Source organism: Chaetodon trifascialis, chromosome 9 (assembly GCF_039877785.1).
Source record: "Chaetodon trifascialis isolate fChaTrf1 chromosome 9, fChaTrf1.hap1, whole genome shotgun sequence".
Taxonomy (NCBI): Eukaryota; Metazoa; Chordata; class Actinopteri; order Chaetodontiformes; family Chaetodontidae; genus Chaetodon; species Chaetodon trifascialis.
The window spans coordinates 20,791,412-20,805,384 of NC_092064.1; the positions used below are offsets into that span (position 1 = coordinate 20,791,412).

General features: G+C 40.1%; 2 protein-coding genes across 2 annotated transcripts; both read left to right on the plus strand.

Moving 5' to 3' along the window:
* The first annotated feature begins 3,115 nt into the window (after nucleotides 1-3,115).
* Nucleotides 3,116-6,151, plus strand: LOC139335883 (extracellular calcium-sensing receptor-like). Its single transcript, XM_070969671.1, has 6 exons — nucleotides 3,116-3,336; nucleotides 3,418-3,706; nucleotides 3,789-4,544; nucleotides 4,626-4,853; nucleotides 4,975-5,098; nucleotides 5,253-6,151. Exons 1-6 carry the CDS (start codon nucleotides 3,116-3,118, stop codon nucleotides 6,149-6,151), a joined length of 2,517 nt encoding a protein of 838 aa, XP_070825772.1.
* Nucleotides 6,152-9,447: 3,296 nt separating this feature from the next.
* LOC139335885 (extracellular calcium-sensing receptor-like) lies at nucleotides 9,448-12,941 on the plus strand. Its single transcript, XM_070969672.1, has 6 exons — nucleotides 9,448-9,668; nucleotides 9,759-10,047; nucleotides 10,312-11,118; nucleotides 11,193-11,420; nucleotides 11,727-11,850; nucleotides 12,031-12,941. The coding sequence occupies exons 1-6, from the start codon at nucleotides 9,448-9,450 to the stop codon at nucleotides 12,939-12,941; spliced, it is 2,580 nt and encodes an 859-aa protein (XP_070825773.1).
* The last annotated feature ends 1,032 nt before the right edge of the window (nucleotides 12,942-13,973 follow it).

Consider the following 13,973-nt stretch of genomic DNA (forward strand, 5'->3'; position numbering starts at 1 on the left):
GTGAGTGAGTAGAGCCTGAGGTGTAAGACATCACAAACACACATGCAACAATTTCTTTTTTAATTAAAGGGGGCTTAAGAGGCATTTCAGCTGACTGTTAAACATCCCTGTGGGTGAAAAACAACAATAACACCAAATTAAATATCACATGGTCCAATGCCTTACTGAATCAGGTGTGCTGAATTGTTTATTTTGATCAGTTGTCAAAAATGTAACTTTAATTCCCTCATCCAAATACAGAACTCCCTGAAAATGATGTGACATGGAGGACAAAATAATGATAACATTAACAAGGATGATCTTTGAGTAAACACACAAATATATTTTCTGTACTCTTATTCAAAGCTTTTATTATTTATACAATGAAATCTTATATGTTGGTACAGATATTGTATATTAAATATCCAGGTACTGCATATTTCTTTTTAAAAAAGGAGGAAAATCACGGAATGACAAATCAGCCAACATGAGTAGATTTCAGATGTCTGATGATTTCATATTTACGATTACATTATTTAAAGTATCTGTTTAGTGCCTTAACAGAGCATCAACTATAGTGCTGCGTGAATTATATGTATATACTATTCATTCATTCATTCATTCATTCATGCTGTTCTCAGCATCACCTTTGTCCTTCATGTTCTGGGGAAAACAATAGTAGTGCTAATGGCCTTTAAAGTTATCGTTCCAGGCAGCAGTGTGATGAAATGGTTTGGGCCTGCTGAGCAGAGACTCTGTGTTTTGGCCTTTCACTCTCATACAGGTTGCAATTTGAATATCTTGGCTGAGAATCAACCCTCTCCAACTTCAAGAATATTAAACTCCATAAAGAGACGATTATGTACACTTTTAAGCAAAGAACTTGGACTCCTTGCAGTCCCATGTTTTGTACTTTTTTGGCTTGAAAGTTACGTGATAATTTCAGTGAAACTAAATTTATCACCTTCAGCGTGCTGTGCAGTCTGGATCACTTTTATTCCAGCATATATCAGCTCTCTTTTTTCCCCCTTTCTTTTTTCTTTCTATTTTAGCCTCCAGTTACAGGCCACTTCCTTTGTACCAAAATGCTTTATCTTCATCTTTTAGCTTTGTCTTTGTTCTCAAACCTGGACTGAACATGAAGAATAATCTGAAAGGGAAAATGCCGTCTGATTAAATCTAGACATCAGTTTAGAGGAAATGACAGTATATCTTCTACTTTTTAATTTCACAGCTTGTGACTGATTCACCTTCCCACGTTAATAAAAAGCTGTATAAGTTCAAATTCTAGGTCTTTCTTTCTTATTTTCTTTATGTTTTTGAGGTAAAAGGGCAACATCATGGTCAAAAGTCTCAGATTTTGTGCTCCAGGGCAAAGTCTTAACAAAGGCCTCAAGTTCTCCAGTAGAGATCTTAATGGGATCATGATGCAACACCCCTGAAGGGATGTTTCCAGTATAAGCTTTGAGGGGAATCATGGAGACAGACATTGTTTGTGAGTGGGAAGAGCCTGAGGTGTAAGTCATGGTCATCTGTACAAACAGACAAACAACAATTTCCTTTTAATTAAAATGGGCCTAGGAGGCATATCAGCTGACTATTAATCACCCGCGCAGGTGAAAAACAACAGTAACACCAAATTAAATATCATATGGTCCAATGCCTTAATAAATCAGGTGTGCTGAATTGTTTATTTTGATGGGTTGTCGAAAGTGTAATTTTAATTCCCTCATCCAATTACAGAATGCTCTCAAAATGATGTGACATGAACAAAATAATAGCAAAATGTAAATGTGCTAAAATCATTTAACAGCAATTAATGATTGATGATAATCATATATTTCATATATCATATATGTTTCACATTTACAATGATGATTGATTTTATTAAGTAATACTTACTCAATACTACATTGTGATTGATTTAAACATACACAGTAGAGTAATTCCTCACAGTCTGCATCAAAACATAGGAGAAATTAATGAATGCATTCAAAAACTGCAGTCAAATAAACAGCCATAATTCAAAATTTATCTTTAGTTTTGAATTGTATCATGTAATCATTTCCATTTTCAGTAAAATTGGGAGTAGCTGAATATATTAATGAATAAGGTGCATGTGCATTATTAACACACCTTTGGAAAAGTGACTGACAGCATTTCTGTCAGGACTGTAAGATACTAATTTGCGAGTCACAGAAGGACAAGCCAAATATGAAGTTTGAGTTTCTGGCTGAAGGTATTAGGAAGTTTTTCATCTTCATATTTTGGAGCATAATAAGCAGGACCTGAGCTGTTTCTTACATGACAGGCCATAATGCCTAATTGTCTGTTCACATGATCAAACTTTGCGTTCAATGTCACTGCACTGTGGGAAAGAAAATAGCAAGTGAGTATAATTTTAAACAAAAGGGAGGACCCTGTCTGTTGTTTTTTCAGAAAAAAAAGCATTAAAGACCTTCCCATGTTGACTGCACTTGCTCTAGAGAGGGCCTTTCATGTTTTCTTGTGAGTATGATGGCCTCCGTAGGTTCTCCTCCATACTTGGAAGGGAACAGTGAGCGGAGGGGTATTCAGAGGGTCGTGATCTGCAACCTCAACGCCAGATGCTCACTGGTCCTTCAAGGGCTAGTTTCAGTTTTTTGAAGTCAGGTTGTGTGAGGTGAATCAATATCAGTTTAAATGTGCTGGTGGTCCTGTCTGCTTCCCCAGACTGAGGGTGTGCTGACTGTTGGTAACTGTAGGTAACACATTGACTATGCATAAGTACAACTGCCAAAAACATGAACTATCCCTTTAAAGTAAAAGAAGAAATATGGTGTACCTCAACATAGAAATACAAGGAAAGAATTAAAAGTATGCAGAATTCCCAATTTCGGGATGTCGTAATATAAATTACATTATTACATATACTGTTGGCCAGTTTATCTGTCTCAATGCATCAGAAGTAACTAGTAACTTCATCTGCCATGATGCAAAAATTTCCAAAAATAATTTCATGGCAAGACACAGTCAGGACACAATCATTATGTTACTTATCTGTGATTGGTTAATACGAGGTGAATGAGCACTGCCGTGAGCTAAGATTATAAAATGTCACATTTAAGATCACTTTGACCCCGACTGGGAGTGGAAAATGTCACCAGTGATAACAGGGCTGGTTTTCGTTGGGCTCCTGATGGCATTTGGAGGAGCAGAAGAGGAAGCTCCTTTCTGTCAGATACTGGGGAGTCCCGAGTTCCCTCTGATGTCTAAAGAAGGAGATGTCACGATTGGTGGAGCCTTTTCCATCCACAGCAAAATCACGCAACCTCCGCTTTCATTTACAGAGAAACCAACACGTCTCACATGTTCCAGGTAATTTTGAGTACTGTTTATACTTTCTCATGAGTTTTATCACAGTGAATGCAAGTTTGCATTTTGCTCTTTTTGTCTCAGTGTCAACCTCAGGGAGTTTCGATTTGCCCAAACCATGATCTTTGCAATTGAGGAAATAAACAAAAGTGAATATCTTCTTCCAAATGTTTCCATCGGATACCGCATTTATGACAACTGTGGCTCAACATTATCCTCAATGCGTGCTGTGATGGCCCTGATGAATGGTGATGAGTGGAGTGCAGGAAACAGCTGCTCTGGTCAATCTGCTGTTCATGCTATTATTGGGGAGTCTGAATCCTCTTCAACCATTGTTCTGTCACGCACTACTGGACCATTCAAAATACCAGTGGTAAGAGGACTGTGTATGTGTATCACTGTGTATATTATATGCAAACTCTCCTTTTTATGTTTCTCTCTTTATGTATTTTCAGATAAGTCATTCAGCTACTTGTGAGTGTTTGAGCAACAGGAAGGAGTACCCTTCTTTCTTCCGAACCATTGCCAGCGACCTCTACCAAAGTCGTGCCCTCGCACAGCTGGTCAAGCACTTTGACTGGACTTGGGTGGGGGCAGTCAACAGCGACAGCGACTATGGCAACAACGGCATGGCCATCTTCCTTGCTGCGGCTCAGGAGGAAGGAGTGTGTGTGGAGTACACGGAGAAATTTCACAGGGCAGAGCCAGAAAAACTTCTGAAAGTGGTAGAAGTGATCAGAAAGAGCACTGCCCGGGTCGTTGTTGGTTTCTTGGCCCACGTAGAGATGAATAACCTCCTACAGCAGTTGAGTCTGCACAACATCACAGGCCTGCAGTTTATTGGTGTGGAGGCCTGGATCACGGCTGACAGCCTTGTGACTCCCACCAGTTTTAGTGTGCTGGGAGGTTCACTGGGTTTTGCTGTACAAAAGGCCAATATCAGTGGCCTGGATGATTTTTTAATCAACGATTTCTGGGATACAGAGATTGAGTGCAAAAACACAAACAGAGACCAGATGACAAAAACAGCAAATTGCAGAGAAAACCAGGATCTAATTGAACTTAAAGATAATGATAACGATGTAGCAGAGCTGAGATACTCCACAAACATCTACAAGGCCATTTTTGCTGTGGCTCATTCTCTGCACAGCATCCTCAAGTGCTCCAAAAGTCAGGGGTGTGACAAGACTGTAAAGGTTACTCCCTGGCAGGTAAAAAGAACTGTACACTTAACTGTTTATTTCTTATTTCTGTACATTAATATGTTGACATATTGTCTTAATGCTATTTAGGTAGTGGAGTCTTTGAAGCAGGTGAATTTTACCATTAAGAACGGGGATCAGGTGTGGTTTGACAGCACAGGAGCAGCTGTGGCTCGGTATGAGGTGGTGAACTGGCAGCACGGATCAGATGGCTCAGTCCAGTTTAAGCCTGTTGGCTACTATGACGCATCCCTACCTCCTGGACAGAAGTTTGTCCTCAAGACCGAAGCCATAATGTGGCCTGGAGGAAAGACAGAGGCAAATATCATAAGTGACAGTAAAACCTACATTAAGTAATGCTTGTGTTTGACATAGCCATGCATTTCATCTAGAATTATTGTTTGAAAAACGTAACATTTGTCATTTTTTTTAATTCAAGTTGCCTGTGTCAGTGTGCAGTGAGAGCTGTCGTCCAGGAACTCATAAAGTCCTTCAGAAAGGAAAGCCAGTCTGCTGCTATGACTGTGTACTATGTGCAGAGGGAGAAATCAGCAACAGCACAGGTACACGTACAACAGACCAGAGCAATGTGCATACAGTGTTTGCCTGCCATGCTCTGTGTATCATGTTAAAGTTTGCTATGGTGCAGGCTCTCATTTATCTTTTCAGGATGTAACTGATTAAATTACAATAATAGTGACACTGTTTCTGTTACAGATTCTAATGACTGCAAAAAGTGTCCTGACGAGTATTGGTCCAATCAAAAGAGAGATGCATGTATACTGAAAAATGTTGAGTTCCTCTACTTCACTGAGGTTATGGGTATAATACTTGTATTTTTCACTTTGTTTGGTGTTCTCCTTACTTTAATGGTGGCCATTCTATTCTTGATCAATAAGGATACTCCCTTGGTGAAGGCCAACAACTCTGAGCTGAGCTTCCTGCTGCTCTTCTCCTTGACTCTGTGTTTCCTGTGTTCTCTGACCTTCATCGGCCAGCCCTCTGAGTGGTCCTGCATGCTGCGACACACAGCGTTCGGCATCACCTTTGTCCTCTGCATCTCTTGTGTTCTGGGGAAAACAATAGTGGTGCTAATGGCCTTTAAAGCGACACTTCCCGGAAGCAGTGTGATGAAATGGTTTGGGCCTGCTCAGCAGAGACTCAGTGTTCTGGCTTTCACTCTCATACAGGTTGTAATTTGCATTCTTTGGCTGACAATAAACCCCCCTTTTCCCTTCAGAAATATGAAACTCTCCAAAGATAAGATTATTCTTGAATGCAGTCTTGGATCACCTGTGGGGTTCTGGGCTGTGTTGGGGTACATAGGACTATTAGCTGTCCTCTGTTTTGTACTTGCTTTTTTAGCTCGAAAGTTGCCTGATAATTTCAATGAAGCTAAATTTATCACCTTCAGCATGCTGATATTTTGTGCCGTCTGGATCACTTTTATCCCAGCGTATGTCAGCTCTCCTGGGAAGTTCACCGTGGCTGTAGAGATATTTGCTATTTTAGCCTCCAGTTATGGTCTACTTTTCTGTATATTTGTACCAAAATGCATCATCATTGTACTTAAACCTGAACTGAACACAAAGAAACATCTGATGGGGAAAAAGTAATCTTATTAAATCTGGACATCAGTTTAAAGGAATATTACTTTTTCATTCTATTCATTTATCCCGAAAAGCTTTCTTTTTTTCTGCATCAAACTCTAGATAAATGCTACAAAGTAACAACCTACCTATATGTAAATACCACAGACTGTAGTAGACATACAATTGAAAACCACTTAAAAATTAGAAAAATCTTTTAGGATTGGAATCACTTATAATGGTCTTTCACAATAAATTTGATTGATAGTTAAACTAAGGATGTGCAGTATTATTCTGTTTTACGTCATATAAATAAAAACAAGATTCAAAACTATCCATGGCAGCCTTCTCTCTTCATCTTAATTAGCACAATTAGGGCTTCTACATGCACACAAGCATAATTTGTACATATTTTATAGTCATCAGAATTATAACCTCTCCCACACAGACTGTTCTGTCTTCAGTGCACCCAAGCATAGCTAATGAAGGTTATCTCTTTCACAACCAGTTACAGTTACACCTTGAATCTGGTCAGAACAACCACAGTCTGTCTGTTGGCCCTGCATCACTCCACTGAAGCAGGTTGGGTATTAAAGGCCTTCTTAAGGGCTTGTGGTCTGTGGATTGAACGGATGACCTTCAAGTCACAGGAAAGCATAACACACACACACACGCACACACACACACACACACACACACACACACACACACATAGAATAAAAAAAGAAAAAAACGAAAAAAAAAAAGTAAATAATATCGGTTGGCTGAAAAATTGTGATTGGCCTGACACAAACTAGGATGAAAGGAAATCTGTCTGAACGGGAGGGGTAAAAGACACATCTGCCAGAGCAAATGGAACATGAGCTCACAGATTTCTCTGCCCCCTAGGTGACACAAATTAGATTAAATCTCGACATTTTACAATTTTCCATTAATAAAATAGGGAAAGATTGGAATTCGGTAAATGAATTGTGGTTTAATTATTGTTAGGGTTAACCAAACCAATTAGTTGAGGTCCACAGAAGAATGTGGTTAAATTTAATGAAAATTCACACTGAACATTGCCCTTGTGTAGAATTGTAAGTTGTAGAATCATTTAATGTGGATGCAATTCTTATTCAATTCATATAGTCACATAATTTATATTTTTTCAATTCAACTTTATTTGTATAGCGCCAAATCACAACAGAAGTTGTCTCAGGACACTTTCCATATAGAGCTGGTACAGACCAAGCTCTTTTATCTACAGAGAAACCAACAATTCCCCCATGAGCAAGCACTTGGCGACAGTGACGAGGAAAAACTTCCTTTTAACAGGCAGAAACCTTGAGCAGAACCAGACTGCAGGGTGGGCGGCCATCTGCCTCGACCGGTTGGGTGAGAGAGGAAGAGCAAGAGAGGGAGAGGGAGACAGACAGACAGACAGACAGACAGACAGAAATGCAGTCAGAGAGAGAGAGAGAGAGAGAGAGAGAGAGAGACAGAGAGACAGACATGCAATCACAGTAACAGTGACAGTGGATGTAATAATAGCAGTAGCAGTTGCAGTGGATGTCAGGCAGGGCCAAGGCAGGAGACGCAGCTGAAATCCACAATCCAGATTCAGCCACTGTCCATAGGAACCTGCAAGACAACAAAGCACAGAGACTCCAGGGAAGGAGCTAAGTTAGTAACACGCCGTGGTAGGACATGAGAGCGTGCGGATGGAGAGGGACAGAAGGACAGAGGAGCTCGGTGTATCTTTGGATGTCCCCCGACAGTCTAATCCTATAGCAGCATAACTAGGGGCTGGTCCAGGACAAGCCTGAGCCAGCCCTAACTATAAGCTTTATCAAAAAGGAAAGTTTTAAGCCTACTCTTAAATGTAGAGACAGTGTCTGCCTCCCGGACAAAGACTGGAAGATGGTTCCACAGGAGAGGAGCTTGATAGCTAAATGCTCTGACTCCTGTTCTGCTTTTTGAGACTTTAGGAACCATAAGTAGACCTGCATTCTGGGAACGCAGTGTTCGAGTAGGGCAATAAGGTACTATGAGCTCTTTAAGATAAGAAGGTGCCTGGCCATTTATGGCTTTGTAAGTAAGGAGGAGAATTTTAAACTCTATTCTAAACTTTACAGGGAGCCAGTGCAAAGTGGCGAGTATTGGAGAAATATGATCTCGCTTCCTGGTTTTTGTCAGAACACGTGCTGCAGCGTTCTGGAGCAACTGGAGAATATTCAGCAACGAATTTGGGCAGCCTGATAGTAAAGAATTGCAATAATCCAGCCTGGAAGTTACGAATGCATGGACTAGTTTTTCTGCATCATTTTGAGACAAAATATGCCTGATTTTTGCGATATTACGTAGGTGAAAAAAGGCAGTCCTTGAAATTTGTTTTACATGGGAGTGAAAGGACATGTCTTGGTCAAAGATGACTCCCAGATTCTTTACAGTGGTAAAGGATCAAGAGTAGGCTTTTTCAGTAGCGGTTTTATCACAGCTACTTTAAAGGACTGTGGTACGTAGCCTGTTGATAAAGACAGATTGATCATGTCTAATACTGAAGAGTCAATTAGAGGTAATACTTCTTTAAACAGCTTAGTCGGGATAGGATCTAAAATACAGGTAGATGATTTTGATGATGAAATTATTGAAATTAGTTGGTGAAGGTCAACAGGAGTAAAACAGTCTAAAACTGCGACAGACTGAGTAACAGTTTCTACGATTTCTGTGTTTGAAGACAAAACAGTACCTGTTAACGGCAGGAGTCGATGAATTCTGTCTCTAATAGTTAGAATTTTATCATTAAAGAAGCTCATGAAGTCATTACTGTTCAGAGCTAAAGGAATACATGGTTCAATAGAATTATGGCTCTCTGTCAGCCTGGCTACAGTGCTGAAGAGAAACCTGGGATTGTTCTTATTTTCCTCTATTAGTGCAGAGTAATAGGCTGCCCTGGCATTGTGTTTTTTTTGTATTGATTTTCTGAATAATCACACATTATACATTTTTTTCATATCAAATAAACATTGTCTATAATAACACATACATCACCACCAACAAAATGTTTTGTATCCTGTTTTTTCCATGTCTGGCTCTGAAATCTTTCAAGTGTACTGCCCAAACAAACATGACTCCACGTAACAGTTTCATTCAAAACTCTTGATGAACTGCAAAGCGATCTGACATCATCACCCAGTGATTTGATAAGAGGACATCAATCATCATCATCATCATCCTTCACACAAGTAAAAAGCTCTGCCCATAAAAGGGGATACATGTTTTGTTCAGTGACAGAAGAACTTGTCTTAAAGTACAGGTTTATGTATGTCTCTTTGTACCAGATGTGTGACTGCGTCTATGTAATGTTACTGTTTGTGCTTTTTATGGGAGCCTTTGGAGCAGAAGAAGACACTGTGCTCTGTGAAATGCTCGGTAGCCCAGAGTCCCCTCTGTTATCGAAAGAAGGAGATATCACTATTGGAGGAGCTTTTTCCATTCATAGCCAAATCTCAAAGACTCTACTCTCCTTCACAGATACTCCAGAACGTCTCAGATGCTCCAGGTACTGTTTGTTATCTCCTTTCTAGTTTGTTGGTTTCTGAAACACACAAAATGTCTCATAAAGTCTGAAAACTGTTCTTACTCTTTTCAGGATAAATTTCAGAGAATTTCGTTTTGCCCAAACAATGATTTTTGCCATTGAGGAGATCAACAATAACAGCTCACTGTTGCCTAATATCTCAGTTGGTTATAAGGTATTTGACAGCTGCGGTTCAACACTGCCTTCAATGCGTGCAGTGATGGGTCTAATGAATGGACAAGAAAGCAGTTTGGGAAAAACCTGCTCTAGCCAGTCATCTGTTCACGCCATCATTGGAGCCTCTGAGTCCTCCTCAACTATCGTGATGCTACAAATTTCAGGGATTTTCCAAATACCAGTGGTAATTTTTTTTTTTGACTGACTGACTCTGAATGACTTACTTATTCTCCAAAAAGGCCTGGTAACACTTTGTTAGGGCACTCCAGACCTAATGATCAACTTACTTTACAGTAACTGCAAACAAAGACCGATCTGCTAGTATTGTGGGTAATTTTAGGCCAATGCTGAGGTTGGCATAAATAACATTTTGTACCTAATTTGTCACTTAAAACTAAAGTATTAGTCTCTGACCACTGTTATAAATCTTTTATTCCTCTTGTGTCAGATCAGCCACTTTGCCACTTGTGCTTGTCTGAGTAACAGAAAGGAGTACCCCTCCTTCTTCAGAACCATCCCCAGTGACTACTATCAGAGCAGAGCTTTGGCAAAACTGGTGAAACAGTTTGGCTGGACATGGGTTGGTGCAGTTAGAAGTGACAATGATTATGGTAACAATGGCCTGGCAACATTTATCACAGCTGCAAGTCAGGAGGGGGTCTGCGTTGAGTACTCAGAGGCCATCTCCAGGACTGACCCAAGCGAACACATTGCCAGGGTGGTTAGAGTGATCCAAAGCGGCACTGCAAGGGTTTTGGTGGCCTTCCTCGCCCAGAGTGAGATGGACATTCTGCTTGAGGAAGCTCTGAAACAGAACCTGACTGGGCTGCAGTGGGTGGGCAGTGAGTCCTGGATTACAGCAGGTCATCTGGCTACTAAGAGCTACTCAGGAATCCTGACAGGTTCTCTTGGCTTCACCATCAAAAAGACAAAGATCGCAGGCCTGCGAGACTTTCTTTTGCAGGTTAACCCAAGTCAGGACCCACAGAATAATCTGCTGAAAGAGTTCTGGGAAGCTACATTTGATTGTAGTTTCCAATCCAGTGTGCATGGCCAGACCCAGTGCTCGGGCTCTGAGAGACTACAGGACATTGACAATCCTTTCACAGATGTGTCAGAGCTAAGGATATCTAACAATGTGTATAAGGCTGTGTATGCTGTGGCTCATGCCATGCATAACATGTTGAAATGTGGACAGAGTGGTGAAGTGGTGAATCACTCTTGTATCTGGAAAGAGGATTTTGAGTCAAAACAGGTAAGAGGTCACCTTCATGATTATGTAGCTCATTTGGATACTTTAGGTTATTCAATGCTGCTCTCTATTGCCAGGCTGTAAAACACCTCCAAGATGTGAATTTCACCCTTCAGTCAGGAGAAAGAGTCTATTTTGATGGTAATGGAGACCCTGCAGCAGCTTATGAGCTGGTGAACTGGCAGAGAAACCAAGCAGGAGAGACTGTGTTTGTGGCTGTAGGGAGCTACGATGCTTCACTACCAAGTGGAAAACAGTTTACCATGAACGGAATAAACATAACGTGGGCTGCCGAATCCTCAAAGGTGACATGTTATGTATGTATGTTATATAGATTGTGTGTGTGTGTGTGTGTGTGTGTGTGTGTGTGTGTGTGTGTGTGTGTGTGTGTGTGTGTGTGTGTGTGTGTGTGTGTGTGTGTGTGTGCGTGCAGGTATACTGAATAAAGTTTGCAGACTGATGTAGGCTGATATGTAAGATTCAGATATAAAGAACTTAAACTAGAGTTTTTCTATATTATCCTAATGCTGATTAAACCAATTAAATTAAGCATTTGTATTAGATATTATCAGTCACTAATGAGTAACTGATGACTTGTGGTGTTGTTACAGAGGCCTCAGTCTGTCTGTAGTGAGAGTTGTCTGCCAGGTTTCCGGCAGGCTGTGATTAAGGGCAAACCCATCTGCTGTTTCTCCTGCATTGCTTGTGCTGCTGGAGAGATCAGCAACTCCAGTGGTGAGTGGAAGCCATCCTAACTGTAATTTATTAGCATTCATTCAAAATGAATGTTCCTGGTATCTCACCTAAAAGTCACTAAAAACAGCCAGTATTCATTTCAATAGATGCTCTGCTCTCATAACTTGCAGCTTACACACTGAATTTTCAACATATTACTGTTTCATGTTTTCCTTTCAGATTCTGCAGAGTGTTCTCAGTGTCCACTGGAGTACTGGTCAAATGAAGATCACAGCCAGTGTGTTCCAAAGGTGATCGAGTTCCTGTCTTACGGAGAAACCATGGGGGCTCTCCTCACTGCTTTCTCATTGTTTGGAGCAAGTTTAACAATGGTGGTGTCGTGGGTCTTCTTTCAGTTTCGTCACACACCTCTTATCAAAGCCAGTAACTCTGAGCTGAGCTTCCTGCTGCTCTTCTCCTTGACTCTGTGTTTCCTGTGCTCTCTGACCTTCATAAGTCAGCCCACTGAGTGGTCCTGCATGCTGCGACACACAGCTTTTGGCATCACCTTTGCCTTGTGCATGTCTTGTATCTTGGCTAAAAACATTGCTGTGGTGATCGCCTTCAAGGCTAAAAGGCCAGCAAACACAGTCCCTCAGTGTTCTGCTCCGCTTCAGAGAACAAGTGTTCTCAGCTGTACTTTACTGCAGGTCTTACTTTGCGTGGTGTGGTTAAATCTTGCTCCTCCGTTCCCCTACAAAAATACTGCTCATGCCACTGAAAGGATTATTCTAGAGTGTGATTTAGGTTCACCTATAGGGTTCTGGGCTGTCTTGGGGTACATAGGACTCCTGGCTGTGCTATGCTATATCCTTGCTTTTCTGGTTCGAAAGCTGCCTGATAATTTCAATGAAGCCAAATTCATCACTTTCAGCATGCTGATATTCTGCGCAGTATGGATCACTTTTATCCCAGCATATGTCAGCTCTCCTGGGAAATTCACTGTAGCTGTAGAGATATTTGCTATTTTGGCCTCTAGCTTTGGGCTGCTTTTCTGTATATTTGCTCCAAAATGTTATATTTTACTGTTAAAACCAGAAAAAAACACTAAAAAACATATGATGGCAAGAATCCAATCAAACTTACCATAAATGAGAATGCAGAAAATTAACACTGAAATATTGCAATTTAATTTTTCTTTCATTTATTAAACGCTATGAATTGAATATGACCTTGCAGACCATGAGAAAGGTTTTTCCTTCATCATTTGGACATTAAGGAATATACAGATTACTTGCTTATTCAAATGTACTTATTTGCTAAATGTAAACAATGCATCTAATTGGCACTGGATGTACTTTTTTTTGAGCAGTTTTGTAGACTATTCATGAAATAAACAACTTCAGAGCATCGGCATCCCTGAAACAGAATTCTTAATTGAATTTTCAATTTCAAGATTTTTCGTTACGTATTTTTTTAAAATGCCTTAAACAGTAAATAATAATAATAAAAGAAAATATTGCGTTAGATTTATAAAGCACAGTACATTTGAAAAGGAAAAACACATTATCTCTCTGTTTGAGATATAATGTAATCTTGGATTTTCCACAGAATTATTTCCTGGAAAATTTAAGTTCAGCTCCTTCAAGAATGTAATAACTTTAGTTTTTAGCTGCTTTGGAGCAATAGAGGACTTTTGACTATTTTGAAGACAAAATTCTGTCCCTCACACATTTGCCCAGTGTGCACAATGTTAATTTTCTTTCTCATTTCAGTTGAAATCAAGATAAAGATTTTTCTCAAATATAACACAACAATACACAATAGCTCAGACATCACCAAAGACATGCTCAATGCTAGAATTAGTTATGCTAAAAACAAGGATGACATACAAATGTAGTAGGTCCTCTAATAGGCCCATCCATCTGTCAGTCACACCACAATAACTGTAATTGGTGGAGAGAAATACAGTAGTCACATATGGTGCACCCAAGCCCCTACGGCTTTGTGATAGTTAAAAGAAAACCCTATAAAATGCTCAGAGTTGAGCTTTTATCTCATAAATGTTGAGGTGAACAACCATGCTGTTTATAGTAGATGTTCTACTTCTTTGCCTTCTGGCAATCAGAGGAGGGAAGCCCATGTGTCAAACATATGGGACAAAAGAACAGTCTCAGTTTTCT